The sequence below is a fragment of the Strigops habroptila genome, chromosome 8 (genome assembly GCF_004027225.2).
Source record: "Strigops habroptila isolate Jane chromosome 8, bStrHab1.2.pri, whole genome shotgun sequence".
Classification (NCBI taxonomy): Eukaryota; Metazoa; Chordata; class Aves; order Psittaciformes; family Psittacidae; genus Strigops; species Strigops habroptila.
Window position 1 is genome coordinate 845,673 of NC_044284.2, and position 27,556 is coordinate 873,228.

At 41.5% G+C, this 27,556-nt stretch overlaps 2 protein-coding genes across 9 annotated transcripts in view; both read left to right on the forward strand.

Moving 5' to 3' along the window:
• Positions 1-25: 25 nt before the first annotated feature.
• EXTL2 (exostosin like glycosyltransferase 2) lies at positions 26-11,406 on the forward strand. The gene is made up of 5 exons (XM_030495649.1): positions 26-163; positions 1,890-1,953; positions 3,751-4,178; positions 5,854-5,924; positions 6,526-11,406. The coding sequence occupies exons 2-5, from the start codon at positions 1,949-1,951 to the stop codon at positions 7,015-7,017; spliced, it is 996 nt and encodes a 331-aa protein (XP_030351509.1). The 5' UTR covers positions 26-163; positions 1,890-1,948; the 3' UTR covers positions 7,018-11,406.
• Positions 1,456-27,556, forward strand: part of CDC14A (cell division cycle 14A) — a 72,551-nt gene continuing 46,450 nt past the window's right edge. For 4 of the 8 annotated variants that reach the window (XM_030495616.2, XM_030495623.2, XM_030495617.2 and 1 more), the window contains exons 1-3: positions 12,121-12,608; positions 13,735-13,825; positions 24,369-24,444. In XM_030495616.2, coding sequence (XP_030351476.1) covers positions 12,503-12,608; positions 13,735-13,825; positions 24,369-24,444 — 273 coding nt within the window. In that variant the 5' untranslated portion in view covers positions 12,121-12,502. The other 4 variants (XM_030495621.1, XM_030495624.1, XM_030495622.1 and 1 more) reach the window with 4 other exon arrangements.

The following is a 27,556-nucleotide window of genomic DNA, read 5'->3' on the forward strand; positions in this document are numbered from 1 at the left end:
ACCGCCCCTGAGCCAGCGGAGCGGCTGCGCGGCCGGGCGGAGCCGGGGGGTGCCGGGGCGGTGCCGTCTCTTGTGTCTTGTGCACGGGCCGGCGGCGGGGACGCTTCGGGAGCACGGCCCGGCTGCTGCAGCGTCTCAGGAGGGCTCGGGTGGCCTCCCGAACGTGAGCGAACCCGTGCACGGGGGGAGCCGGGCCGGGGGGACGTGTCCGCTTCGGCTGCGGGGGATCGATATGAAATGCTGCCCATGGAGAGGGGGGGACCCGCTCGGGAAGTGTTTTTCTTGTATTAAAAATACTGTATTTTGATACAGGTCTTGATTTCCCTCAGTTCTAGTTTTGGTTTTGTTCTCTACAGAGGGTATTGTAAGAATTTTTTCAAGAGGTCAGTCTTGCACTGCAATTTCATAATTTAATTGGCAAAACTAGTTGGCATTTCCCTGCTGGAAAGTGCAGTGAATGCTAATTCTAAAGGTTTTGTATAGGCGTTTATTTTAACTAAAGAATGCATAATAATAACATCCTTGCCACCATTACAGCTGATTGTGTGCAACTGAGTAAACACAAGAATGTATGGCAAGCCAGGAAGTCTCATTTCCACAGCAAACATTTATATTTTCACATGTTTTAAAATCTTTAACTAGTTAATTGTGACAGTAGCATTGGTCAGTATGGCTGCAAGTAGGTGGCACCTGGGGAAAGAGAACCTAAGGTTCACCGCTTTGAAAGCACGTATGGCCAAGCGCCAGTGTGAGTTTGTATGAGCCGGGTACGATTGTCTACACCTATAAAATGAAGCACCCAAACAAGTGATGAGCTTCAGGAAATAGTTTCTGTGACCTTTCCACCTGCACATCAAATAAGCCAGTGGTAAAACTCAAACCCAAATTTGGGATGACCTGTATGTGTAGATGTACTCAGGTTGGTGTAGATACAAATTGGCAGTTCTGTACATTTAAGAAACAAGTCGATATAACCTAAACAAACCACTCTCCTGAAATTTCACATAGTTAAATTATTTTAAAAGCTCAGCAAATCTTTGTTCTCTAAGCTTTCATAGTACCAGTCCTAAATGAAAAATAAAATCTCCCTATCTTTGTTCAACTAGGATTAAAAGAACAAAAATCCCTCTGACAGCCTAGGAGCCTTGACAGACACAGGTTTCTTAAGTTGCTGTCCCGCATCTCGTACATTCTTCCTGCTTGTGCTTACATTCATATTTGCTTTCCCTTCTGCCAAGCTGCCAAACCACGTGGGAAGAACAAAATGCTGTGTCTTAAACCTCTAACACGACTGGTAAGCTTAGTGGAAGGAGGCTGCCCAGGGCAGTGCTGGAGTCACCGTCCCTGCAAGTGTTCACACACCGTGTAGCCGAGGCCCTCAGTGACACGGCCCTCAGTGACAGCCTTGGCAGTGCTGGGGAATGGTTGGACTGGATCATCTTAAAGGTCTTTTCCAACCTGGTTGATTCTGTGATTCTGTGACAGCATGAAAGGGATGAGACAGAAAATAATTTTATTGGGACTGCTCACCTGACTGGTAGCTAAATACATACAGACTGTGAGGTTCTGGAATCCTAATTGTATCTCCATAGTTGACCCTAAGGATGAAGCACACAGACGTTGCATTGGCACATAGCAACAATTTTACAAGCAGAAAAATGGGCTGTGCTTTTCTTTCTAACCAGCTGGTGTAATAACTTCTTTCTGGAGTGTTCATGGAAAGGCAGAGACAATTATTGAACTGAGCAATAGGAAAGAGGATTGGAGAATTTGCCAAGAATGTGTACATCAGTTGCTAATAGAGAGGAATGTGTACTTGTAAAAGAATGCTGCCTACCAGGTGGGTAACTGGTGCTCTTCAGTTATAGAGTCCCTTTAATTTCCAACAGATTCAAAGATCACAAACAACTCTCCTGTAAAAACAAGCTGGGGAAACCACTTGGCAATAATGAGGTAAGTTCAAAGGTTTTTTAGACTAAAATGATTTACATTTAGACTAAAATCACTTGCATTTCAAGCATGGTATATGCACCTCGGAAAACAAATTATCAAAATTCCTATGCTAAAACACAGATACTTTCTCAAAAACTGTAACTGATGTCCTGGATCACTTAATTTGATCAGAATTCCCTGCTGAAAGCTTAGAAATTCAGCTCTGGGGCACTCAACCTAAAAAGGATGCGGAGCTGCTGGGGCGAGTCCAGAGGAGGCCTCAGAGACGGTGCGAGGGCTGGAGCAGCTCTGCCCTGGAGCCAGGCTGAGAGAGCTGGGCTGGGCCAGCCTGGAGAAGAGAAGGCTCCTGAAGGGGAGACCTTAGAGCAGCTCCAGTGCCAGCTTCCAGAGGGGCTTTTTAGAAAGGCATGCAGTGACACCACGAGGGTGAATGGCTTTTAGCTGAAAGAGGGGAGATTTATATTAGACATTAGGCAGAAGTTCTTCCCTGTGAGGATGCTGAGGCGCTGGCACAGGGTGCCCAGAGAAGCTGTGGCTGCCCCATCCCTGGCAGTGTTCAAGGCCAGGTTGGACACAGGGGCTTGGAGCAACCTGCTCTAGTGGAAGGTGTCCCTGCCCGTGGCAGGGGTTGGAACTGGAAGAGCTTTAAGGTCCCTTCAACACAAACCAGCCTGTGATTCTATGACATTACTAGTGGATATAATATACATATTATATGGATAATATGTACAGATGAGTTACTCTTTAGTATTAAGCTTAGAACATTACTCTTGTATTCAGTGCATACTCATCTTGCAAGAAAGAAGGAAGAACACATGTGGATGACACATTTGAGGAGCAAACTGTGGAATGCAGTAGCTGTTGGATCCTGACAAGTTTACAGTATAGATGCCTGGAGAACTAGGAGTGCTACCTAAGAGGCATGAATGTTGGGGCTACCTTTGTAGGAGCTGCCTTTTAAGAGCTCCTGTTCAGTTCCAAAATCAGGAGGATGCAGAAACTCCTGCCTTATGCTACAGCTCCTCCGCCACTTAGCTGATACATGGGTCCTAGCATCTGGCATTTTCAGTTTCCACTGAGCTCTAGATTTAGCAGAGCAGCTGTTACTGATGTTGCATTCCTACGTTATTCCATTTGGCATATTTCTTTTGCTCCACCTGTGTTACAGCCTCAGTTAGTATGATCAGAATCATATTTTCCACATTTTATGTGGAGCACATGTACAAACTATTGACAAAGTGTCCAGCAAAGCAGTGATAAAGATCGTTCCTTCCGTGGATGGTGGAAAAAGAAAGACTGTTTTACTTCCTTCTCTCTGCCAGAGCTCTTGAGGAGGCGCTTTCTCTGCCTTTTGTTTCCCAGCTAAGGCAGAGCTCCTGCAATTCTGACTTTCTGTACAATTTTGCTTTCTAATTTCAGCTGGATGGATGTGGTGAGGTATGTAAATGTTCAATCAAAAATGCAGTACTGAGAAAATAAGAGACAATGAGCAATCTAAATAATTACTCCAGATTCATTTGCACAAAACAATGAAATTCAAAGTTAATCAGAAAAGGTGAAAAGCAAATAAACATAGAAACTGAGTACCAGAAGTATCTGTCTTGATAGTTGAACATAATTGGCTCAATCATAGAATGGTCGTGTTGGAAGGGACCTTAAAGATCAAAAATCCTAAAATCCTCCTTATTTATTTACTTAAACAAAAGTCTACTTAATACTCTGGGAGTTTTGCTCAAGTAAGGGAAATAAGTATAAGTGGGATTAATGACTTTTCCTTTCCTGTTACTTGTTTTAAAGGTATTTCCACTTCTGTAAACTTCCAGGAAGAGTTATGGGAATCCGCCTACTGCGCTTCACTTCAGTGGTGATCATTGTTTTACTTCTCGTGGCAGGTGCTTTGACAGCTTTGCTTCCCAGTATCAAAGATGACAAAATGCCCAATTTGAGAAGGGAACCAAAAACCCAGAGTCAGTCTGCCTTGGATGCATTTACTCTTATTATGCAGACATATAATAGAACAGACTTACTGCTAAAGCTTTTAAATCATTATCAAGCCATCCCCCACCTACATAAAGTAATTGTTGTGTGGAACAACATTGGTGAGAAGATACCGGAGGAAATGTGGAATTCCTTGGGACCTCATCCTGTCCCCGTTGTCTTTAAAGTTCAAGCTGTAAATCGCATGAGGAACAGACTCCAGAATTTCCCTGAGCTGGAAACAAAAGGTAATCAGCAGTTCATATCGCTACTATTAATACTATTTGCACACTTAAAATCTGGATGCTAAAAGGGAGATGGTTTGAGTTTCACTATGTAATAAACCCATGAATCTGTTGGGCCACTTAATATGGAAGAAAGCTACGTTATGAAATCAGATGCACACCACCACTACCAGCAGGCTTTCAGTGAAGAGTAAGGAAAAAAAGGGGGATGTCAAATGCATTCACAGGCTTTTTGCCAGGTGTTCTCCGTTTCCTTTGTCAGGCAAACGTAACTAGTTCAGCCCCTCTGTATAGAGTAAACTAAAATTCATAGTGCGTGTATTTGTTGAGTCTCTGCATTAATCTGGACTTAAGTCATCTGGTAATTACTTCATTTAATCCATTTATTTTAAGACTGAGTTCTCATCCATGTGCTGCTCTGCTCTGCAGAGAAATTTCCATCCCTATCTGTCTGGCTTTCCACCTCAACTTATGGATCCTTTTTAAGAGTATTTTCCCCAGTCTTTTGGCTATTCATCTAAATATTCTTCCTAAGCTATTTGCAAGAGAAGCACAACAATAAATCCTGTTTGTTTCAAGTGGGAAAAAACCCCCCATATGTTCATAGCAGCCTTCCAATGTCTGAAGGGAGCTACAAGGATGCCGGAGAGGGACTCTTCATCAGGGACTGTAGCAAGAGGACAAGGGGTGATGGGTTCAAACTGAACCAGGGGAAGTTCAGGTTAGATCTAAGGCAGAAGCTCTTCCCTGTGAGGGTGCTGAGGTGCTGGCCCAGGGTGCCCAGAGAAGCTGTGACTGCTTCATCCCTGGCAGTGTTCAAGGCCAGGTTGGACAGAGCCTTGGGCAACATGGGCTAGTGTGAAGTGTCCCCTGTCCATGGCAGGGGGTTGGAACTGGATGATCTTAAGGTCCCTTCCAGCCCATGCCAGTCTGGGATTATATGATTCTATGATTAGTAAAGGCAATTCTGTTTACTGCCCCCTTCCTAACATGCCTTGCTACTTAAAACCCATGACTTCTAGGAAGACACTAGAAACTTCAACTTCTCAAGTGTTTTATTTACTGTAATAGGATTTACACTGACTGTAAACTTAAAAAGCTTCAATGTACCTGAAGTTCTGATCTAAGAGTATCTTTCCTTTTCTGCTTCCTGATAGTCTTTTGCCCAAAATTTAAGGCAAAGATTCTTCTTTCTGTAGTTCATCCTATTGAATGTTGCCTATGCAATTCATTAAGCTTGCTTTGTTAGAACTTGCAAGTAGTGAGGAGATGGGTAAAATTTTATATTAAGAATCCCTTATAAATCTCATACTCTAAAGAATGGTATCTAACTCTTTTAGTTGCATTTTTATGCAAGATTAGTAGGATCTTAAGTTGCTTTGCCCATTTGCCCAACACTCCAAGTTGTGCACATCTGTCCAGCTGCATTAGAGGTGATCATTAGAGGTGATGTAAACCTTTAGCTTTGCTTTCAGCTACCACAAAGCTGCAACCTTGTTTTTAGCTTTGAAATCTGTTTTCTCAATCTACTTTTAAGGAGTTGCAGTCCAGTTCTGCAATCCAGTTTAATGGTTGTAGAAGTTCCACAGCTAACTTGTCAAACCCTGTGCTGCATATTGTGCTTGGGTATTTAATCTTTTGAGAAATTAAATGTGGTTTTCTTTCCTCCCCCTTTCAGCTGTTTTAATGATGGATGATGATACATTAGTCAGTGCTCATGACCTTACTTTCGCCTTCTCTGTTTGGCAGGTAATGTTTTGCACCTTGGCATGCAGTATTTGAGAGTTACAATTGAGATGAATGGTTTTAATTAAGAGTAATACTATATCTTCATGTTTTACCACTGGTTTTCTAGCTATAAAGCTAGATTTTAGAAGGATTGAAGCATTGAACAGTAGCAATTGCAAAAATATTCTTCAATACTAGCTATACCTGTAATCTATCTTTCAAAATTGTAACTCTTCTTGTACAAGAACAGTGAAGTTGCTGACTGCTGAATTTATTTAAGTTGATAGGAGGCAGCAAAACTTGTGGGTTTTTTTCATCTCCAAGAGAAATTGGCTATAAAGTTATTTTGAGTGCCAAATATACAGCTGCAAATTGTGCATAGATGTTTCTTGGCACTACATAATGTTGAATGAGGCATATTGTGTCAGTTCTGTGAAACTCTGTTTAATTGCAACATTTATGCAGATCAAGGGACCATATGCCAACAATTTTATTCTTTCCTGGCAATAATCTTGTGCTCCTCTCATTTTTTAAAAAAAGCATAAATCTCACTTATGACAATTCTTAACACACATTTCACAGTGTGTTCACTTTAATGGTTTAAATTTCTTTTTTCTTTCAGCAATTTCCAGAGCAGATAGTGGGATTTGTCCCTAGGAAGCACATTTCTACTCCTTCAGGTGTATACAGTTATGGCAGCTTCGAGTTGCAGAGCCCTGGATTTGGAAACGGAGATCAGTATTCTATGGTTCTTATCGGCGCAGCATTTTTTCATAGTGGATATTTAGAAGACTTTCAAAGACAGCCAGAAGCAGTTTATGCCTTAATAGATGAAACTCAAAATTGTGATGATATTGCCATGAATTTTCTGGTAGCCAAGCATACTGGGAAACCTTCAGGAGTGTTTGTGAAGCCTGTTGACATAAGGAATTTAGAAAAAGACACTAACAGTGGCTATTCTGGAATGTGGCACCGAGCAGAGCATTTGTTACAGAGATCTTACTGTGTAAATAAATTGGTTAATATTTATGATGGCATGCCTTTAAAATATTCTAATATCATGATTTCTCAGTTTGGTTTTCCTAATTATGCCAATCACAAGAATAAAATGTAAGCCAATGAATTTAAGGGGCTAAAAGTTAAACAATTCTCAGTGAATTGTACTGAGTTCAAGGAGAGAAGAAGGTCTAATTACTGCATCTTGGCCATCCTTATTTGTAGCCTCTGAACTTTTTCCATATGGCTTCTTATGTTTTGAGTTTGGGTTTTTTTTCCTTTCGTACTAATTCTCCAAGGTAAATTTTGAGAAAACTTAGAGAATATATACTAGTGTTTAGCTGTGATAAAATCATCCCATTTCATTAAAACCTGAAAAGCTATTACGATTAATTAGGCCAGTTCTTCAGAAACATGCAGAGAAAAATGCACTCCTACCCTTGCAGTGCTTATGTTTAGATATTTATTTCAATGTTAATCTAGTTAAATGAGGTCTAGGCGTATTTTTTATAGTTATATCTTGAGATGCTTCCTTGCCTTTCCCCTTCTCCTCCTGCTTCCCAGTGAAACTGTAGAAGGGCTACAGTAAACTGTTGGCCAGGCTTCTAGACTCCTGTACAAAACCCCTACGAAATTTGTATATAAGCTATTCTGTATTCTGAGATGTTCCTGAAGCTGCTATGAAAGCAAGCCTGAGAAGAGTACCTCACCTTAATCTCAGATCGTCCTAAACCAGTTGCCTTTGGCATCTGCTACTGCTGGGATAGTGGAAAATGATCTCTGATGTAGCTTTTTTCCCCATTATTGATTTGCCTAGAGTTGCTGAAACACTACAAGTAGCTGAAACCTAAAACCTAGCAGCTGGAAATGTAAGAAACATGAATATGTAAAATATGAAACTTTTATAAGTAGCCAGAAGAAATTGATGGGATATTACTTATTAATACTCTCTTTATTCTTAGTTTTATTTTTATATTTTGCATGTACATTATTACAAAAATATGCCCAAGAAAATCCTCACTCTTAAAATATGTCTTATTTACCATTGCTAATAGGAGCAGGCTGTTCTACATATATGACAGTGTACATTTTGTTGTACTACAGATCTTCTGGTTTTTTAACTACTCTTTCATAGAATCATAGAATCCCAGACTGGTTTGGGTTGAAGGGACCTTAAAGCTCACCCAGCTCCAACCCCCTGCCACGGGCAGGGACACCTTCCACTAGAGCAGGTTGCTCCAAGCCCCTGTGTCCAACCTGGCCTTGAACACTGCCAGGGATGGGGCAGCCACAGCTTCTCTGGGCACCCTGTGCCAGCGCCTCAGCACCCTCACAGGGAAGAACTCCTGCCTAATATCTAAACCTGAACTTCCCCTGCTTCAGTTTGAACCCATCACCCCTTGTCCTACCACTACAGTCCCTGATGAAGAGTCCCTCTCCGGCATCCAAATGAGTATTTATTTACTTTTTGGTTCCTTTCATCTCTGGTTTTGGTGGCTACGACAACAGAATTACAATGTGCAATGAATGAGTAAAGCGTTATAAAAAAAAAAAAAGGTCTTTTAAAGTACAGTGATGTCTGACAGGGATGGACTATTACGAGTCTCTGATTTCCCTGGCCTCATCTATAGCAAGAAACAGAGCTATTATTAACAGCTTTTGTTAGATTGGGATGCTGTAGTTCTGCAACCAGTGTGTTACCACAGACTGGACAGACCTTTTCCATTGCAGTTACAGAATTGTTTTTGTGGTATGGAGGAAAGAAAATAGATTTTCTTGGATCACAGAAAGGAATAAAATCTGGCATCCAAAGTAGATTTAATTTAATCTGCATCAGCTTTTAATTGATTCTTAGTATCAGTTCAAAGGTATCTATGGGCAATCGGTAACAGCTAACACCAACTACACAAACAGCATCTGCACAAAATGGGTGTATAATTTTTTCAGGGTTTGTAATAAGTTAGCTGAACAGAAAGTGGTTGAAAAACGTGACAAGTTCTTTACAGCTGGGCTGATTCTGGATGTAAGTCTTTGGGGGAATGGAGAATTCTTTTGCCTTGTTCTGTCAGCGTTAAAGGATTTTGTTTCTGTTCAGTAAAGTCTTCCTAGTACTTTTGTAAGATTTAAAGGGCAAAATCTTATCATGGCAGTGCAAAGTCTGCTTAATTTTATTGGAATAGTGAAAAGTAGATTTTAATTATTGTGCTGTAGTGATAAGTAGTAATCAAGCAGGTCTATGATCTTCCCGGAAATGCAGCTTTCCTCGTGGCAGTTTACTGCATTTTGTTTACTCACTGGTCTGTAATCTCTGTTCTGTGCAGTATCAACTAGAATTGTGAAGACTCACAGGTGTTGTTTACCTTACTTTTAAAATGTGAAACGAACTGGCAACTCAGCCAAATCTCACTATTGGCTTTGTTGCTGTGGGGAAGGAGGTGGGTTGGGATTACTTTTTGTTCTTCTGTATAGAACAAGATTTTATAATACTGGTAAATTTGATTTGTACCATTGTCAAATAAAATATGTAAACCAGATTGATTTCAGTGTTAGATGTCTAAAGTAAGCTCACAGTTTGCATACAGATGAGCAGCACCAAGATTTCGTTTTTTAAAAAACATGTTGGCACATACATTCTCTTAATTTAGGTAAGGCCTAAATTAATTGAGGAAATAAACTGAGGGGGAAAAGCCACCAAAAACCACAGCCTTAAGCAGTTAGACCTAGCTAGCAAAGAAAATTTGAAGATAAGACTTCATCTCTAGCCATAATTCATTGCGCTTAGGAACCAAAAGGGTTTTGTTTGTTTTTTAAAGGCTGGTAACTTTTTATCCCTTGATGGTTACAAAAATGCCTTAAGATTCTTTAATGAAATATATTGCTGAGGATTTATATTTTTAACAAAATAATAGGTATGTGATAATTTCTTCTGAGAGATTATCTAGATGTCATTTGGAAACGTTTTACAGTCTAAACACATTCATCACCACCTCTGAATGTGCTATAGAAATTAATGTTTAGGAACACAAGGCTTTAAAAATGGTATCTAAAAGGTATATTTAAAAAATCTTTGTTGAAAAATTCAGGATATAGTCTTAAAATGATGCAACAGGATTACAAGAAAATTGCTTCTTTACCTGCAGTTTGAAAAACGCCACAAGATGTCACTGTAAACTTGGTATTTGGCATCATCAAATGTTAAAAATAGTAATTGGAATTGATTATAATCAACAAAATTATATGAGGTGAGAACATTCCTAAAGCTAGCATTTTGCAAGGCGAGCTGCATTAGATAGTCATACTGAAAGCTATGAGATAAAACCCTGGAACTGAAAAAACATGGAGGTTATTTTGTACATATTTTTACAGGGGAGAAAGATTATTTTAAGTACCTTTTCTGCTTACAAAGGCTCCAGCTAATTGCCACAAATGAGAACTGGTATGTAACCAAACCAACACTTGTAATTTTTACAAAAGGTACATAAGTGGTGTACAAATAACGTTTGGCAGTGGGGCTTCAGTTTCTAGTCAGCTTTGCCTCCTAGATTTACCAGCCTAGCTAGAGGGATTTACAAATAATAAGCTTTAACACAAACTGTGTATCTAGGGATCCTGGATAGCTAGCCTGTTACACTGTTCCATCTTTGCTTCTGTTGCCCAAGATAGCTTTGTTAAAGCTAATTTGAGTACACTCATACAAACTCCCCTCAAGTAGAGTGCAGCACAGACTTAGAAATGTATGTTACATTGAACTGTAGTGAAAGTTTGGTTAAAAAAGGCTGTCAAAAAACAATGGTTCTGGAGAAAATACATTGATAGCTCTTTTCTTACTGAGGATATGTTACCCCTTAGAAAATTGCTTATAAATAAAAAATGAAATATTTAATTAAGGGTTAGCTGTAAGTGTAAGCAATCTAGAGCAATATAGGAAAAGATAAACACATTGATTTCCATGAAGAGCAAATAGCCTCAAACAACCTTTATTTAATTTGCTGTTACAGAAGACTGTGGTCTTAGTCTTGCAAGCATCTTGTCTGGAATAGTACTTACTTCTGAGAATAAGGTTTCTTAGGTAAGTTCGCAGGACCAGGCCCAAACAGTCACACTTAGGAATATTAGTCCTGGAGTTATAAAAAAAGGGGGCAAAAAAGAGCCATGTGAGAACACAGGTACAGATTCTTAGAACAAACACAGAAAATAAATAAGCAACTACAACTGCATGACAAGCATTTTCTGTAGTACTTCAGTGTATTTATAAGGCCTTAAAGAGTATCTAGTGCTTATGACGCTAGGTAAAAATTGAGAAGTCAAAAGCGTTTCACACTTGTGTTTAGCCTCATCTACGAACAACTTAGAATTAATTATATTAACTGGTAATTACAGGAGCTTATTTATAGTGTTTGGAAAACATGGTGATAATAAAGTGAACCTCCGGGCTGCATATTGCTTTGCATTACAATGGTTTTTAAGGTGTTTCAAGGGTGGTTTTTGTTTTGGTTGGTTAGCTGTAACAATGAGATGGACAGCCTGCCCTGTTTGCCACTCAGAAATTCTTTCTAAGGGGAGGTTGATAGAAAAAAGGCATTTCTAACATTTTTAACACTCCTATTTGTTTGACAGAAAGTTAATCGCAGACCAGAAGCTAATTCAGCTTTTGCAAGCGAACCACCAGAAAGTCAATCTTTCACTTGGGGGAGGGGGGGGGCGGAAATCAAGCGAAAAGTAATTTTGTGTAGTTTTACCAGCGTCTTTGAAGCGCTATACGAAGCTCTTCACCGCCCAGCGGCTGACAGAAACCGCGGCAGCCGGGAAGGAGCCGCCTGCCCATGGCCCGCGGGCGCCAGAGCTCGGCTGAGGAGAGCCTCGCTCGAGGGCACCTCACCAGGCACCGCTCGCTCATTGGCTGGAGAGGTACGAAGGCGGCTTTTGATTGGCGAGTCAAGCTGTCAATCAACCGAAATGGTGGTGCACACAAGTGTCCCAGAGAGGGAAGAGGGAACAGCGCGCTGCCCCTGCGCCCCGCGGCGCCCGCCCGCCCCTACCCGGAGGCACTAGCTCCGCCTCAGGCCCTGCGAGCTGCACCTCTGCCTCTGTGGGGCGCTTGCCTCGGGCGGGGGGCGCGCTGAGGGCCGTGCTGCCCCGGGAAGTGCGAGTGAGCGCAGGGCCGGGGCGGAGGGTGGAGCTGCGCCGAACGCACAGCCACCGCCCGCCCGGTGGTAAGGTTCTGTGGGGCGGAGGGCGGGGCAGCCGGGCGGACGCGGGGAGCGAAGGAGGGAGGGCGGGACGGAGGAGGAGGAGGGGGGCTGGTCACTCGCACGGCTCGGCCCCGGGCCGGGCGAAACAAAGGCTCGTAGCGCGGTTGCTAGCGCGCCGCCGGTCGCCTGGTAACCGCCCGCTGCCTCTTTATCCGGGGGCGTCTCCGCGCTGCGGGCGGGGTGGAGTCCGAGTTCCCGCGGGCGTCAGTCGTGTCCCGGCGCTAGTTCTCGTCTCCGCTGTCGTTCCTATGCGGGCTGCGGCAGCGGCGCCTCCTGCAGCGTGGCCCCCGGCAGGCGGGCGGTCCCTCCGGGCAACGGGTCGCTTCCGAGAGAGCGCGTCCCGGCCCCGCCATGAGTTCGGAGCCGCCCCGTGCCTCGCTGCTCCGCGCCCTGTTTAAGATGGAGCCGGTGGCAGCCGCCTCTGAAGTGCTTGGGGGAGCCTCGGAGTTCGTGAAAGGTGAGAACGGGCCGGGGAGCACTCCCCGTCCCCTGTCCGCGGGGGTGCCGCTCGCCGGAGCCTCCCTCGGGAAGGAAGCGCGCTGGCTTTTTCCCCGTTCTCGCCTCCCTCCCCCAGCTCCGTGGGCTTTTGCTGCGTGCCCGGCTCGGCTTCGGCCCCTTTCGCCTTGCGGTTATCGCGAGCTGCCGGCCCCTCGGCTGCCGCGGGGCGCGCCTAAGCGGTTCCTTCCTCCTCTCTTTTCCGGTGAGAAGCGGGGCCGGCACCTGTTGCTGTGTGTTGTCGTGTTGTGGGTCAGAAAACTACTCAGCCCTCCTGCACCGAGGGTGTCCGGCCGGGCGGAGCGGGTGCTCGCACTCACGCCGCCGCTCACGCAGGAGAAAAAGGATCATAGAATCATGGAGTCCACTAGGTTGGAAAAGACCTTTAAGATCATCAAGTCCACCCGTTCCCCAGCACTGCCAAGGCCACCACTAACCCATGGCACTGACGGCCTCGGCTACACGGTGTGTGAACACTTGCAGGGACGGTGACTCCAGCACTGCCCTGGGCAGCCTGTTCCAATGCCTGAGCACCCTCTGGGGAAGGAATTGTTCCTCAGCTCCATCTAAACCTGCCCTGGTGCAGCTTGAGGCCGTTTCCTCTTGTCCCATCCCTTGTTCCTTGGGAGCAGAGACCAGCCCCCTCCTGGCTCCATCCTCCTGTCAGGCAGTTGCAGAGAGTGATAAGGTCCCCCCTGAGCCTTCTCTTCTCCAGACTAAACCCCCCAGGTCCCTCAGCCGTTCCTCATCACACTTGTGCTCCAGGCCCTGCACCAACTCCGATGCCCTTCTCTGGCCCCGCTCCAGCACCTCAATGTCTCTCTTGTAGTGAGTGGCCCAGAACTGAACACAGGATTCAAGATGCAGCCTCACCAGTGCCCAGCACAGGGGGACAGTCACTGCCCTGGCCCTGCTGCCACACTGGTGCTGAGCCAGGCCAGGATCCTGTTGGCTTCTTGCCTGCCTGGGCAAGAAAAGGCTGAGCCGTGCCTGTTCCATGGGGGGGGCAGGACGGGGCTGCGGGGTGCCGTGGGGAAGTGCTGAGCTGCTTAGTCTACTGTGCGACGCTGCCCTCGTCTGTCTTTCAGATCGGCTGTACTTTGCTACTTTGCGGAATAAACCAAAAAGTACTGTAAATACCCACTACTTCTGCACCGACGAGGAACTGGTCTATGAGAAGTAAGTGTTGCGATCTGTTGTGTTTTGCATGTTCAAAGTGATTGCCTGAGATTCTTCCCAAAACACTTGAATACTCTATAGAATGTTTTTGCCCTGTATAGCTACTTGCACATAGCGTGAGTATAAAGTTATCCTTAATATATTTAGGCACTAGCTGAAACTAGTTCAACAAGATTACTATGTTAAAAAACACAAAGCCAGCTACAAGGCCAGTTAAATGGCTTAAATTGTGGTTGTGCCTAGGGGAAGGATCTCTGAGCTTTGTAAGATTTGTTTGTAAGGTGGAGGAGATCTCTTAAGACTAATTACATCTTATTAAATTGTGTCTTAAATAGAAAACTGTTGTTTGGTGTGAATAGATGAAACAATACTTTGTTTTGCATGCGTTTTCCTGCGTAGAGAGTATGAAGTGTTCACCTTCTATACAGAGTCATAAGAATGCAAAACTTAAACGTGCATTTGAAGAAATCTGCAACTTTTATTTAGAAGTCTGTGGAAGGTTCTGAGATAGTACTTCCTGTAGGCTTTTGTTGAACAGCAGAGAAAGTGTTTCTCTGAAGTAAAAGCTTCACGTGTTTGGAAGATGATGAAAGCACATAGAAGGTCAAAAGTAAAACTGGGTATAGTTTGAACACTATTAAAGGACATAAAATACACTAAACCAATAAAGTAATTGCTGTGGTTAAACAGTAGCTGCTCTACACTGTGTTCCCAGATCATCTGTTTCACGTGTGATGGTGCATCTAGCCACTTGACAAGGGGTTTGCTGCAGAAGTGAAACAAAAATGTCTTTTTAAAATAGAACTTTCCATACGAGTTGAAGAACTTGTGAGAACTTGGGAGCATCAACCATTCTTCCTTCCCTTCTCCAGTGACTTCAGTACTGCTTCTGTGAAGGTGTAAACCAGTCTTGGTTTCTAGCTTGCTTTCTATGCACAGCTTACAGTTTTAGGGCTTCTTATCTACACGTTTTCAGTCTTCATTATCTTGAGCTGTGTGTCGTCTAGTGGAGTTCCTAATGATTCACTCCCAAAGTTGACTTTTGTAATTACCTGCTTGTGTTGGGAGTAGGTTCTGTAATGATCATTAACTAATTCACATTGGAAGGGACCTCAGGAGTACCCTAAGGCAAGGCTGACCTGATAGCAAAAGCAGAAAAGCAGAATTCAACTGGGAAGGCCCTGAGCAATTTGCGTTACATCAATATGTTCCACTTTCTTTAATGAAAGTAAAATTGGATCTCTTATCACTTGTAAGACTTCCATGCTATGCTTGACCTGAGGTATTTTGTTTCTAATTCTTAATATGCTTCAAGTAAGGGTGAAGGAATCTTGTGTGCAATTTGATCTTGGGGTTGGGAAGGTGGAGCAGTTCTGTGCTGTTAGTTACAGATGATTGTACTAACCAAGGACTGTAGCTGGGGTATTTTGTGTGAGGACACTATCATTTTTAAAACAAAACAAAAACAACTGGGATTTGGAGAGGGGAAGATGTGAAAAGGAAATTCAGTAAGTATACTCCTAGCCCAATCAATTACCTGTTAACCACATACCAAGGTCTAATTTGACAACAGATATAATTACAAGGTAATGGGAGGAAGCAAAGTTTCCTTTATCTTCCAGGGCACACCTAAAGATTTTGGATATGTAACTTGCAGTGTGTTTTCTAAATGGATAGGTTCTAATCTAACTGGCCTTTTTTTAAGGCATCATCCTCTATCTGCTACCATAATAGTATACTCTGTTTTGTGCTCTCAAAATTCTACAACATAATATGAGGTACAAATTTAGTGACAGTTACTAGGTGAGTTTTGTGTAATAACCGAACTCCTTTATGTAACATTGTTAAACTTTCCCCTGGTATTTGTATTGCAGCACCCATCACTATCAGTGTTTGCAGTATTTGGCAGTAAAGCCATGCCAGATCTTCTGGTTTGGTTTTTGGTTTGTTGTTGTTTGATGTCAGCCTGTTAGATTTCACAGGCTGTACAGCAAGTGAGGGGCCTGATATCAGGGGTTGTCTGTAAGTAGTAGTGGAGTGTAACTTTAATACAGTAGATCGGATGTCCTGCTTATTCTCTCAAAAATGCAGCCTTCTTTCTCACAGTGATCAGAAATACTTGCTGCATGATAGCAAAATAACTATTTGGAAGTGAGTTTTGAAGTGCTATAGCTCAGAACAGTGGTTTCCGGAGCCTTCATTATTGCTTGTCAGAATTTCACGACCACTTCTGTCTTTTAATCAAATGAGTTTTTCAGATTGTTACAAGGAGGAGGGTAAGAGATGTCTGCTCAGGGACACAATCCTCAGCACCTGTGAGGCACACAACTAATTTTGTTAATACAACTGTTTATTTGCTTAGCTATACATCATTCTAGTGACAAGACAAAGATACTTCATTGTGCATGGAAGTAAACAGCTTTGGGCTGTTACTCTGTTAACCTTAGTGATAACTCTTAAGTATGAAGTGCTAGAGAAAGTTATTTAGCTGACTTTACTGAGGTGTCAGTTTGCCTTCGCTTCAGTGATATGTGATCCTGAAAACCTCATGAGTATGTAGGTTTGGGGTTGTCTGATTACACAGAGCGTGTTATTGGCTCACAGAGTACTTAGAATCTCACTGCCTCGCTTCCCTTGTTTTCCTCGCTCTTGAAGAGACATCAGGAAGTAATAGCGTACATCGATAGGATACCCCATTTATTAAACAAAGCAGCTGCTGTGCTGGGTCTCATGGGCTTGGAAGCTTTGGGCTGATAAATGCTGACGTGCTCTTGCAGCTTGTCACGTGGTGTAGCACTAAATTGTACACAAGGTGTGGTTACGTAAAAGCTCGAGAACTTTAGCCTTCAGTTTCACTTGAAGTTGTCAACTGTTCTCATGAATTCATAACTGTCTCAGTTAAACAGTCACACTTTGAAAAATAACAAAGATAGGCTTAAATGCTTTTAAGAACATCTCAAATGCTGGGTGACTAGGAACTCGCTACTAGAACTGTCACTGTCGTAGTTAAATGTGCTGCAATTTAACCTTGAACCTATTATGCTAGGGAAATGGTATGTAAATTCCTCAGTTGATGGTATGTAAATTCCTTGGTTGAGGGAACAAGAAACCTGAATGAATCTATCCAATTCTGAATTCTCTTTTTTTTGATTGTTCTGTTTCTGTGAGATTTTGTCAGTCTCTTTCTGAGGCTCTGAGGTCCCTCCTGAGGAAGGAGAAAGGCTGCACTGCTGCTTCTATGGGAATACAATCTTTCAGGGTAATGCAGTGCAGGTAACTATTATTTCAGGAAAATGGAGTTAATGTGAAATAATCCAACTTGATGAAGACTGTCATTTGGCAAATAGACAAGCCTTGCCTTGGCAAGACCTCAATTAATGAGTTAGGCACTAGTAAGCAGCTTTTTATTCTCTAAGAATAGCTTCTTTCATGTTTCACCTTTCAGTAAACAGATCTGGGTTGAGAATACTACACTTGACTGGTTAACTCGGCTTTCACGTTTTTATCAAAGCAACCTTTTATGTCCTTTTTGTTGTTGAGTAGTTTCCTCAAACAAAATTAAAATTTAGATAATGAAAAACAGGAGTCTCTTACTGATAAATTATAATGGCAGCTTTCATAAATCCTACTGTTTTTATTCAATCACTTGTTCTGACTTTGGATCTCTTGTATAAACAGCTTTTGCAGATCTAGTCTGACATGTTGTGAGCAGCTGTAAAATTAATACTATATTCTCTGTACATCCTGTTTTACACTAACACTTTCTTTCAAGTCATAGTATGTTACTTGCCTGTTTCACAGCAGTCTTAATGTTAGCTGCTGCTTTGAGTTCAAGCAGCAGTAGAGTAAGACTCTTAAATGCTTAGCTACAGCACTATTAAATGAGCACTGTTTGAACTTTGATTTGTAGGACTTGTTTCCTTCACTGTGTGTATATGCAAAGAAGCAGTTTCCCTTTCTGGTGAGAGGAGTAAGGGTTAACTTGTTTATTTTTACTTTGGCTAAATGCTGCTTTTCTGTGGCTATCCAGTAACAGTACTTGCATACAAAACCTGAACTTCTCCATTGTTCTGTGGCTTATTTCATTTGAAAGGAAAAAGAAAACTTGAACTTAGCCTTGTTATAACAAACAGCTGTCACTTCACACACAGAACAGGGAGTTCCTTGTCCACATCAGTAGCTTTTTGGATGTGACTATTGGATGAACAAGATAACTTAGTAAGTTAAAGTCAACCAAAAAAAAGAAATTTTCCAAATTATAACTTATATCGATGTGAATGTAAAAACAGAGCAGAAGAACTTCACATGCTAATACCAGCTTTTGTATGTCTAATTCTTACACATGAGTATTAAGAATAGTACTGTGGCTTTAGTTTGTTTTCCATCTTAAAATGAGAGATTTTAAATTCACTGCAAACAAGAAAATTGGAAGATCTAAGAACTGAGAATGTAATTTTTTTTTTTCCCTCCAGACATGAACTACTGACATAATTTTATGCTTGAAACTTGAAAAGTGCTATCCTTTAACACCTATGGTGTTCTTTTAAGTCCAACAGTTCCATAAGTTCTATATCCACACATTGCTTTACCATATCTGTCTTCACTTCTTTGTATGGAAAAGAAAAGCAGTCACCCAAAGTATTGAAGAATTCTTCTGTTTGCAGTAAAAGGGTAGCAGGATAAAAAAAGATCTGTTTTCTAGGCTCCAGTTTTGTTACTGGATGGGAGCATAGCTTGATATAAGAAACCCCTTATGAGAAACTTGGCCTCTGTTCAGATGACTCTTTTTTCATAGAGAGTAGTTTTTAACATGACCTGAAGATTCTTCTATAGGGAAACTTCTTATGGTAGAACCTCTTCACTGATAGTTTGTTCCTGACATCAAGGAGCATTGTATCAAAAATGCATGTATCTGGAATAGCTATTTAATTATCTATAATTTGGATTTGTGTTCTTGTTAGATTTTGAAGAGTTGGAATCTTAAGGATTTGAAACATTCAAGGGGAAATGGAGTAGCTGGTGTTTTACATAGTCCAGAGCCTCTACATTATTCCTACTTTCAGATGCAAGCAGTAAGGTGACGTATCATTTCTAGCCTTAGACTTGCTGTATCATCCTTTGTCTATTCAGAAGTGTGCAATCCCTAAGTAGTATTAAGCGTTAGGGGTCATGTCTCAGTCCAGATAAGAAACTCCTGTCAGTTCACGTGTTGCTGGAATTGGTGGGGCTAGAGCAGAGAGACACTTCAGTGGGCATTCCACCTTTCTTCATGGGCTTGAGAAGCAGGAAGGAGAAACACTCTCTAGGAAACAGGAGCTGGAGAAAGAAGACTGAGTAGCCAAGATTTCCTGACTGGCAGTTAGGTTGTAATGAATACGTGGACTGATCCTCTTGACTTTCATCCAGAAGTTTTGTTTTATGAACACATGTTCAGCTTATGATTTGAAGCATTTATCTGGAGCAGCCAGTTGGGCACTTCTGCAGTAGCTGGTTCTTGTATGGCTTAATGGCTAGTTCAGAGCATATACAGCAAAGGCCTTACAGTGCAGTGACCTGAATGTTGTAGTAACCCAGTCTAGGAAACGGGCAGAGAAAAGCGAGTAGAAAACGTTTTTCTTTCTGATTTCTGGATCTTTGTAAAATGTTGAAAAATTAGTGTAGTTTTGCAGTTAGGAAGCTGTATTTCTGCTAGTTCCTGGAGTTCTTGTGGTTAATCTTTTGGTTTGAATACTTGCAAGCTTGGGGTGCTCCTGTTTTGGCAGAAAAATGAATTTATATGGTTGCTAGTTCCCAAGAAAGCACGCTTCCTAACTAAAGGAGTAGTTGTACCCATACTCCAGAAAATGATGGCAATTGCTAAACTGTGCCTCTGTTTTCAAGTTACTAAGTCAGTAACTGAGTAAGCTGCTGTGCAAGTAACATCATCCCCCCTAAGCATTACTGCATTGTTAGAACTGATATGGTGGATCTGCCCAAGTTGTTGCCCTTGCCCCCTCCTGATGTGGTGATTAGGCTTTGGACCATATTTAAGCTATTGGAAATGCCTGCAGCCTGGTAAGAATGCATGCACACCTTCGTTCAGTGTGGCAATAACACTGAGCTCTGTCACGAATAACCCTGAAATAGTTTTTCAGATAGCAGTCTCCTGTCCTTTCATCCATTCCTTTGCTGTGTCACAGAAGTGTATGCGAATGACAGTATAAAACTACTGATCTGGTGTATTCATCTGCAGGGAAAAGGTATCAGGCTTCTGAGGTAAAGTCTAAGCAGTGTGATTTATCTTCGCAGGATAACTTGCTACCCTGGCCATAGGTAGGCTGTGATGTTAATGGAGGTTAGCAATTCATTTCAGAGTCTGCCAGGCTATAGTATTAATTCACTGGCCATAAACAGGCTCCATTCGATACTTCAAGATATGAAAGCTGCTTCATTCTTCTGCTGTACCAGGGTCAGTGGTATTCAGATGCTTAGTAAGCAATGTCTTTGGCATTCAAAAGAGGTGCCCAAGGCTTGAACTGACTCATGGCACCTTCACGTGGCATCCAGTGGAACTACAGTTGGCAACGACGAGTTGCTGTCCTGGAGAGTTGTGGACTACGTTTCTTTCACCATTAATTTCCCTGGAAGAATGTATAGTAACTCCTTTCATGACAGAGTGGACCAGTGAGCTCTTTATGGTCTGGTCTTTCTAGGTGGATGACCATTCCTGTGATACAACACAGCAAATACCTTGGATCTGATGCTGTAAGAACCCATAGGGAGGAGTAGTTCTAGGAGAACACAGATTCAAGAAATGTGTGCTACTGCTTCCAGGTAGCATTATGATAGTATTCTTGAAGTAGAGTATTTAAATATCTGTTAGCATATCCTGGGGGTTTGCTACTTGTTAGCTTGAGAAGCATAAGGATAGCATGTTTCCATGGGATGAGGGTGAAGAATAATCTAAGCTATCATTTAAGTTGTTGAAGAAAACAAAATATAATTAAATGTAGATTAATACCATACTTGCCTTCTGATCCTCATAGCTGGTTCCCACCTCCGTGGTAAATGATTGTCTCCCTTTACTGGCTGAAATGTTTATTAGAACATCTAGATACAAAGAAACTGTTATTAACTGTAAAAGAGATGGAAATAAAATAATATTGGGTAGATTGTTATCAGACACTAAGATTAGTCTTTTATGTTTTTTATCTTCAGCTTTTGCCAGATAAAATTCTCTAGTCAGATGATGACTTGGTGTGTCACTTCTTCCCTATTCCCTGCAGCTCCCGTTTCCCAGCTTCCACTTACATTTAACTCTATGTCAAAATTCTGTTCTTAAGAAGAAAATCCTCTGTGTGAGTCAGGATTAAGTGTCTCTAATTCAAGTACAGAAATGGCCTGTTACACTAAAAGTAATGAGTTGAAACATGTCAGAAACTTTAGTTCTAAGGATATAAATTTAAGAAGGGTTTTGTAGCTCAGAGTTCACTGACTTCAGTACAGAGCCTTGTGTTACCTTTCAGAGAACTCCTTGATTTGGAGGTTTGTAAAGCACTTGTTTCACTTAGCCCCATGTAAAAAAGGACATCCAAGCTTATTCCAATTTGGGGGTATTAAGTGAGGGAAGTTAAAATTATACATGTAACAAATAACCTTTGTCCCTCGCATCAATAAAGTCAATGGCTGGTTTATAGTGCCTATATGGTGTTATGTAAATAGCTTGGGAATTGCCAGTGTTTATGTGTGGGTAATAATGCTGGTGCAGCGGTGACTGAAAGTCCCTTTCCTTTATCATTGTGTTTGGATTCTGAGAAACATCTTGTTTCTGCAGCACAGGCAAACAGTGGCAGTACGAGAGCCAGAAACACTGATACTTCCTCTCCACTCCCCCCGTTAAGAGCATCATTGCATACCTTAATGGTAACGAGTGATGGAGAAAGTCAGCCTAAGGTAGTGATATCTTTAGCTTGGCAGCTGAGAGAATCTGAGGAGCTTTATTTTATAGAAATAAAATTACTTCATGGATACACTCAAATGTATTTTATCCTTATCCCCACCAATATAGTATGTAATTTGTCTGTTGTGGATAAATTAGTTTGTAATTTAATTTTCATGCGCTTTTCCTACACTTTGGTTTGAGTTTAATCATGTGGAAAAGTAGAAGTGAGTATCTGACTTCGTAGTGATGTACTTCTGGCAAGTGAACTTACTATCCTAAAGCACGGCTGTAGTTCTTCAGTGCTTTAGATGAACTGTGTATTCAGTTCTGTCTCTGAGCTGCTTTGCTTAAACCAGTTTCAAAAGTATTCCCTGTTTTAGTAACTATCCTATTCTGTACTTTTTCACAATACTTTTGGAAGTATTTTTCACAAAGTAACCTTAAAATCTCAAATTTTACTCTTCCATCATATATTTAAGTGAAAGAATACTCTAAAGTTAATGGAACAAGATAGAGCTGGTTTTTTGCTTTAGAGAAGGTGTTAGTGCAGCAGAATGGGAAGAGGTGTTAGTGTGTCTTCTACATAGCTTCTCTAGAAGCTACAATCACTAGTGTTGTTAGAGCTCCCAAGTTTAACTTCTGTACCATAACTCATACTTGTCCTTCTCAGACAAGTATGAGTTTCATCTCATCCTTTTCATTTCTATTAAAAACTGCACAGATAACTTTTGCCTATATCTAGCAGACTTACCTAAGAAAAGATGAGGAATCACAGAGCTTAACCCTGCTTTACTGCCACTGCAATTTTCCTTCGAGTTAGTTAACATCTGTGCAACCTCCAAATAAAGTCCTAATAGCTGGACAGCTTAGTCTTTGACCCAACTAATGGACTTCTTTAATTAAGCATTATGTCGTAATATTCTGTACTGAAGGGTTGAACTGAACCTTAACAAACAGTTCTGTTGTTGTAAAGCAGATGATAATGAAATAGCATTGGTGTGGCAGGCAGGCTACTCATCCTAGACAGTGATCAGGCTAATGCAATTGTCTCTTTGCACAGGGTTTAGCTTTTTTGTATGAGAGAATGTGGGAAGGAGTATATTAGTAAAGTTATAAGCACCTAAGAGATCAGAAACTTCTACTTGTGACCACTTAGAATAGCAGAATGACTGCAACTGGAAAGCACCTCTGGAGAGGAGATATCTAATCCAGCCCCCAGGCTCAAAGCAAGCTCAACAAGAGCATGTTGCTCAGCCTTGCACAATTGGTTTGTGACTCCACAGCCTCTCTGAGGGACCTCTTCCAATGTGTGACTGCCCTCAAAGAAAAGGTCTTCTCCTTATTTAACTGGAACATAATTAATTTTCCTGAAAAAATAAACCTTCTGCTATGGGGAAGAAGGCTTGAATGGTACTACCACCTATTCTGTCATCTGATTTCATGAATTTTTCACTCCTTCAAAGTCCAGAATTTGTAGAACGTAGTTATCTCTTTCTTTTGTCATTCCCTAAGTAACACACATTCAGATGGCCTGTTTTGTTTGTCAGTAGGAAAGAAGTGTCCTGTCTCCTTTATCAAAAGACTAAAGGTATTGCAGATTAAAGCAGTTTTAGTCTACTCTCACTGGAATTTGTAACGTGTGCATCAACAGATTTTCATAGAACATCAAGATGAAGACTATACACAAAAAGGAGAACTGTTGGAGAAAGCTTGCAACTGAAATTGTGAGCAGTTTTGCACAATGGGAGGCAAGGGAAAAAGCTCCAGAAAGTGTCATAAGTTGTATAGCATAAAGGCTGTTATTACTTGTAAAGGTGCCTATATGAAGGGTTAGCTCTGAAAAGCATTGTAAATCCCTGCCAGGAGCTTACCTTTATTGTGCAACAACTTTCCTCTACACACCATTGCTATTAGCTGTTATTCTAAGGACAGTGGTTGCTGTTTCAGAAGTAATGTCAATGTTTAAGAATCTAGAAGAGAAAAACAAGAACAATCAGAAGACATGAAACAAATAATATATTGGAATGTAATTGCCTAGTGACAAGAAGGTTGGGGGGACAAAGGGAAACACTGACATGTAAAGTTAAGTGTATATGTAATCACTGCAATAGTGGAGGATGGGATAAAAAAATACGCTTCAATTTCAGACAGATCAAGACTAGATCAGAACTTAAATAAGTTTTACCACCCATAAAGTCAATTTAGCTTATTCTTCATAGTATCTAATGATATATTCTCATCTTAAGCAGTTGTAGAACCTTCATCTAAGATGACATCAACATGGCTTGAAGGGGAGTAGATGGTGTTTTGAAGTTCTTCACTCTGTAGTTTTGTCCAAAACCAGTCTGGATATCATGGGATGAAGAAAATATTCTGTAGTTAGTGTGTGTATATAATGGGAAAGGTAGTTACTGGAGCATCTTTAACTACAAATGCTTTCAAATTAATTGTTGCTATCAACCTCTTAAATGAATCAATAAAAGGCTTATCTGTTTTCCCACAGATAAGCTACTTATTGGCTACTCCCAAAAGTTACTGATTTGCAGCTTTAACAACATACATGTTGAAATTTGCTTAGCTCTTTCATGTAAATAACACATCTTTTTGTTCTTTTTCTCCCAGTTTCTATGGAGATTTTGGACCTTTAAATTTGGCAATGTTATACAGATACTGCTGTAAACTAAGTAAGAAATTAAAGGTAAGCTTTGTTTAAAACCTATGTTCCTGTATTTTTGTGTTTTGCAGTACAACTGAAATGCGTTATCCAGTTTGTGATTGTTAGATGCTCATTATCTAGATGGTTGCTTAGTAAGCTCTAAGGTTATTCTTTGTTCTGAATTCTTTTCCTTCTGAAGAATGTTAAAAGTGAATATGCTGTCATTGCTTAGCAGGTGAGGCACTGAAGGCTGTGCTCACCTTTTTTGCATAACCTTACAGTTTCAAGGCAATAGTAACAAACCACTCTGGCTATTTCATAGGTTTGCAGCTGTATATATGCTAGTATGAAAAAACAGATTAAAGTAACAACCAAGCAAAAAAACCCACAGCCGTAAAAAAGAACAAAACATGGGCCCTGAAAGCATACTATTTAAACTCAGTCTCACTCAGTGGAAAAGTTAAACCTTTTATATCTCATTCAATTTAATGTTGCTTCTAATAAGTGTTATAAAAATGTGTTTTTATACATAAAAATGGTTCCTTCTTCTGTCTTGTAGAAGTGTCCCTCTATCAAAATATTTGTATAAGCTTTCTTATTGACTTCCACGTAACGCTTGTTGATTTTAGGGGAGAAGTGGAGAGATATGGGGACAGGGGGAGGAACAAAGCAAGTGATGCAAAGGCAGTCACCACCTCCCACCAGCAGACTGGTGCCTGGCCAGTCTCCGAGCTACCCCTGCTCCTCAGTTTTACTGTTGAGCCTGATGTTCTTATGGCATGGAATATCCCTCTCTCTGTTGGGGCCTGTGCCCTCCCAGCATCTTGCCCATCCCGGACTACTTGCTGTGGGGGCAGAGTGAGAAACAAGTGGCCTTGATGCTGTGCAAGCACTGTCTGGCAGCAGCTGAAACACTGGTGTGTTTTAGTCACAAATCTAAACCACAGAATCATGCAGCCTGCTCTCGAGAGAGCTGAACTCCATCCCAGCCAGACCCAGCACACCGAGCACATAGCTGGAGATTTAACCTGGTCCCCAAATGCCTGCAAAAGTGATACACAGCATGTATAGAAGATTTATCAACTGCAAGAAAGGAACCATGTTTTAATTCCAGAGTACTACCAAATACCACTTGTGTGCAAATAGCAAGGAGACCTTTCACTAAATATTGCAGATTTAAAATCTGTAATGTATTAGACCTGTTACTGGCAGAAGGGGGAAAGTGGGACAACAGATGTGATAACACTGGCCACTGCTAAGAGGATTCCTGTATCAAAAGTGGCATTATGTTTTGGGGCTACTGTTTGCTGCACCAGTGAAACCATTACACAAGTTGATTAATGCTATGGACTACTCCCAGGAGCATGCTGACTCAGGTAGTCTTAAGAGGACAGTTTGCGAATTGAGGAGTGATACAGAGTTGTTATAACCTTTTTGCAGAAAAATAAAGTGCTTCTAGCGAAAGCTTACATTGCTGCTTCATGCAGAAAGTTTGGTATAAATAAAAGAAAATACTAAACTCTTGTATTTTTAACTTGGAATGCCTTTGTTCATATTGGGAAAGTATTGGATTTGCCATTTCTGTGTTAACACTAGATAGAGCTTATAAAAACATTATCTTAAGAGCCTATTTCCTAGAGCCACTGTCCCAGTTAAACACATGACCAATGATGCTCACTCACTAGGAATCCATATTTGGGTTTTTTAACCTTAATTCTACTGTTTCTGGCCTTGTATTTGAATTATTAAAGATGGTGGAGAATGCTCTCTCTGTGAAGCGATTACTCCGTAAACCTCCTATTCTGACTTTCACTGTGCATATGAGAACTGGAGAGATTAGTTCTGCTTTTTCCAGATTCAGACTGAGACTGGGATCAGTTTGGGACCTGAATACAGTCTGAATACACTGTTGAAGCATATCTTTAAACTTTTGCAGTTGAACTAGAACACCTTCAAACTGGATCCTAGGTACCAAGCATTTCACCCAGGAAACAAGCACACAAATAATAAATACCTTGGGACTTGTTTGTGGTTTCTTAATGATTCAGTATTAAACAGGAATGTGTCTACCATCTTCATTCTTATTATGAGAGCACCATGTGTATTGAATGAGGCAAGCTGTTTGTTGAAATAGCTTGTAATCATGATAGAAAAAATACACAAGGGAGCCAAACTGAAGCTGAAGTGGTAACTCTGGCATTTGCAGGATTGATTTAGCAGACTGTGATGTCATTTTAATGTGACTTTTATATTTTTATTTAAAAGCAAGCCCCCTGCAGTACTACATGAAGAGTACAAATGGTCACCAACAGAGCAGAGAAATCTCATACACATCAGCTGCAGCTTAAGCTGGGAGGAGCTGCTGTTTGTGCTGGCACCTCACCAGAGGCTAATGCCCAACAGGTTGATTTAAACTGCTAGTGCACAGTAGAGAGGGGTAATCCGATCGTGCAACCACTTGAAAGTAATACCTGAACTTAAAACAGCTAAAGCTTGGAATACTACTATAGTGGTATAGAACCTTGCACATGAATAGATTCCAGTCTGGCTGATGGACACTTCCCCTCAGGTAGGCCAGTACCTGCTAATGTAAGCTGTGTTTTTCTAATAGTTAAAATATGTGCCAGACTGTCCTCATTTAGATACTATCTGCAGTGGGTAAGTAGGCTTGTAAGACCAAATCCCAGGGCTGAAGTGTGTATCTGATGTGTACTGTAGGCCTAGCTATTATGGATTCACAGTTTCTACCCCTCTACCTCTCATCTTCTCATGTCTGACCTTCACAAGTGTCCTTGAGAGGATTCCCAGGGGCTGAACTATTGTGTGTAAGACAGAAGTTCATGACCTGTGACTTATTGCCAGCAAGGCGCTGATGCAACGAGTAACTGCAGCAACAAGAGTATGGCAATTCTCACATGGCACCAGGGGGGATATGTAGGCAGCCTGTGGTCAGTGTTTCAGAAGTGAGAAGTGCCAATTGGAGTAATGGCATGAAGAAAGAGGCCTGTTGGGCAACCTGCTGCTTGCATACCCTTGCATTAAGGGTAACCATGCCCTGTGACAACAGCAGGAGTTGGCTGATGTAAAAGGAACTGCAGATATCCAGCCTCTGTTGTGGCATGGTTGCTATTACCATGCTGCACTGCTTTTTGGG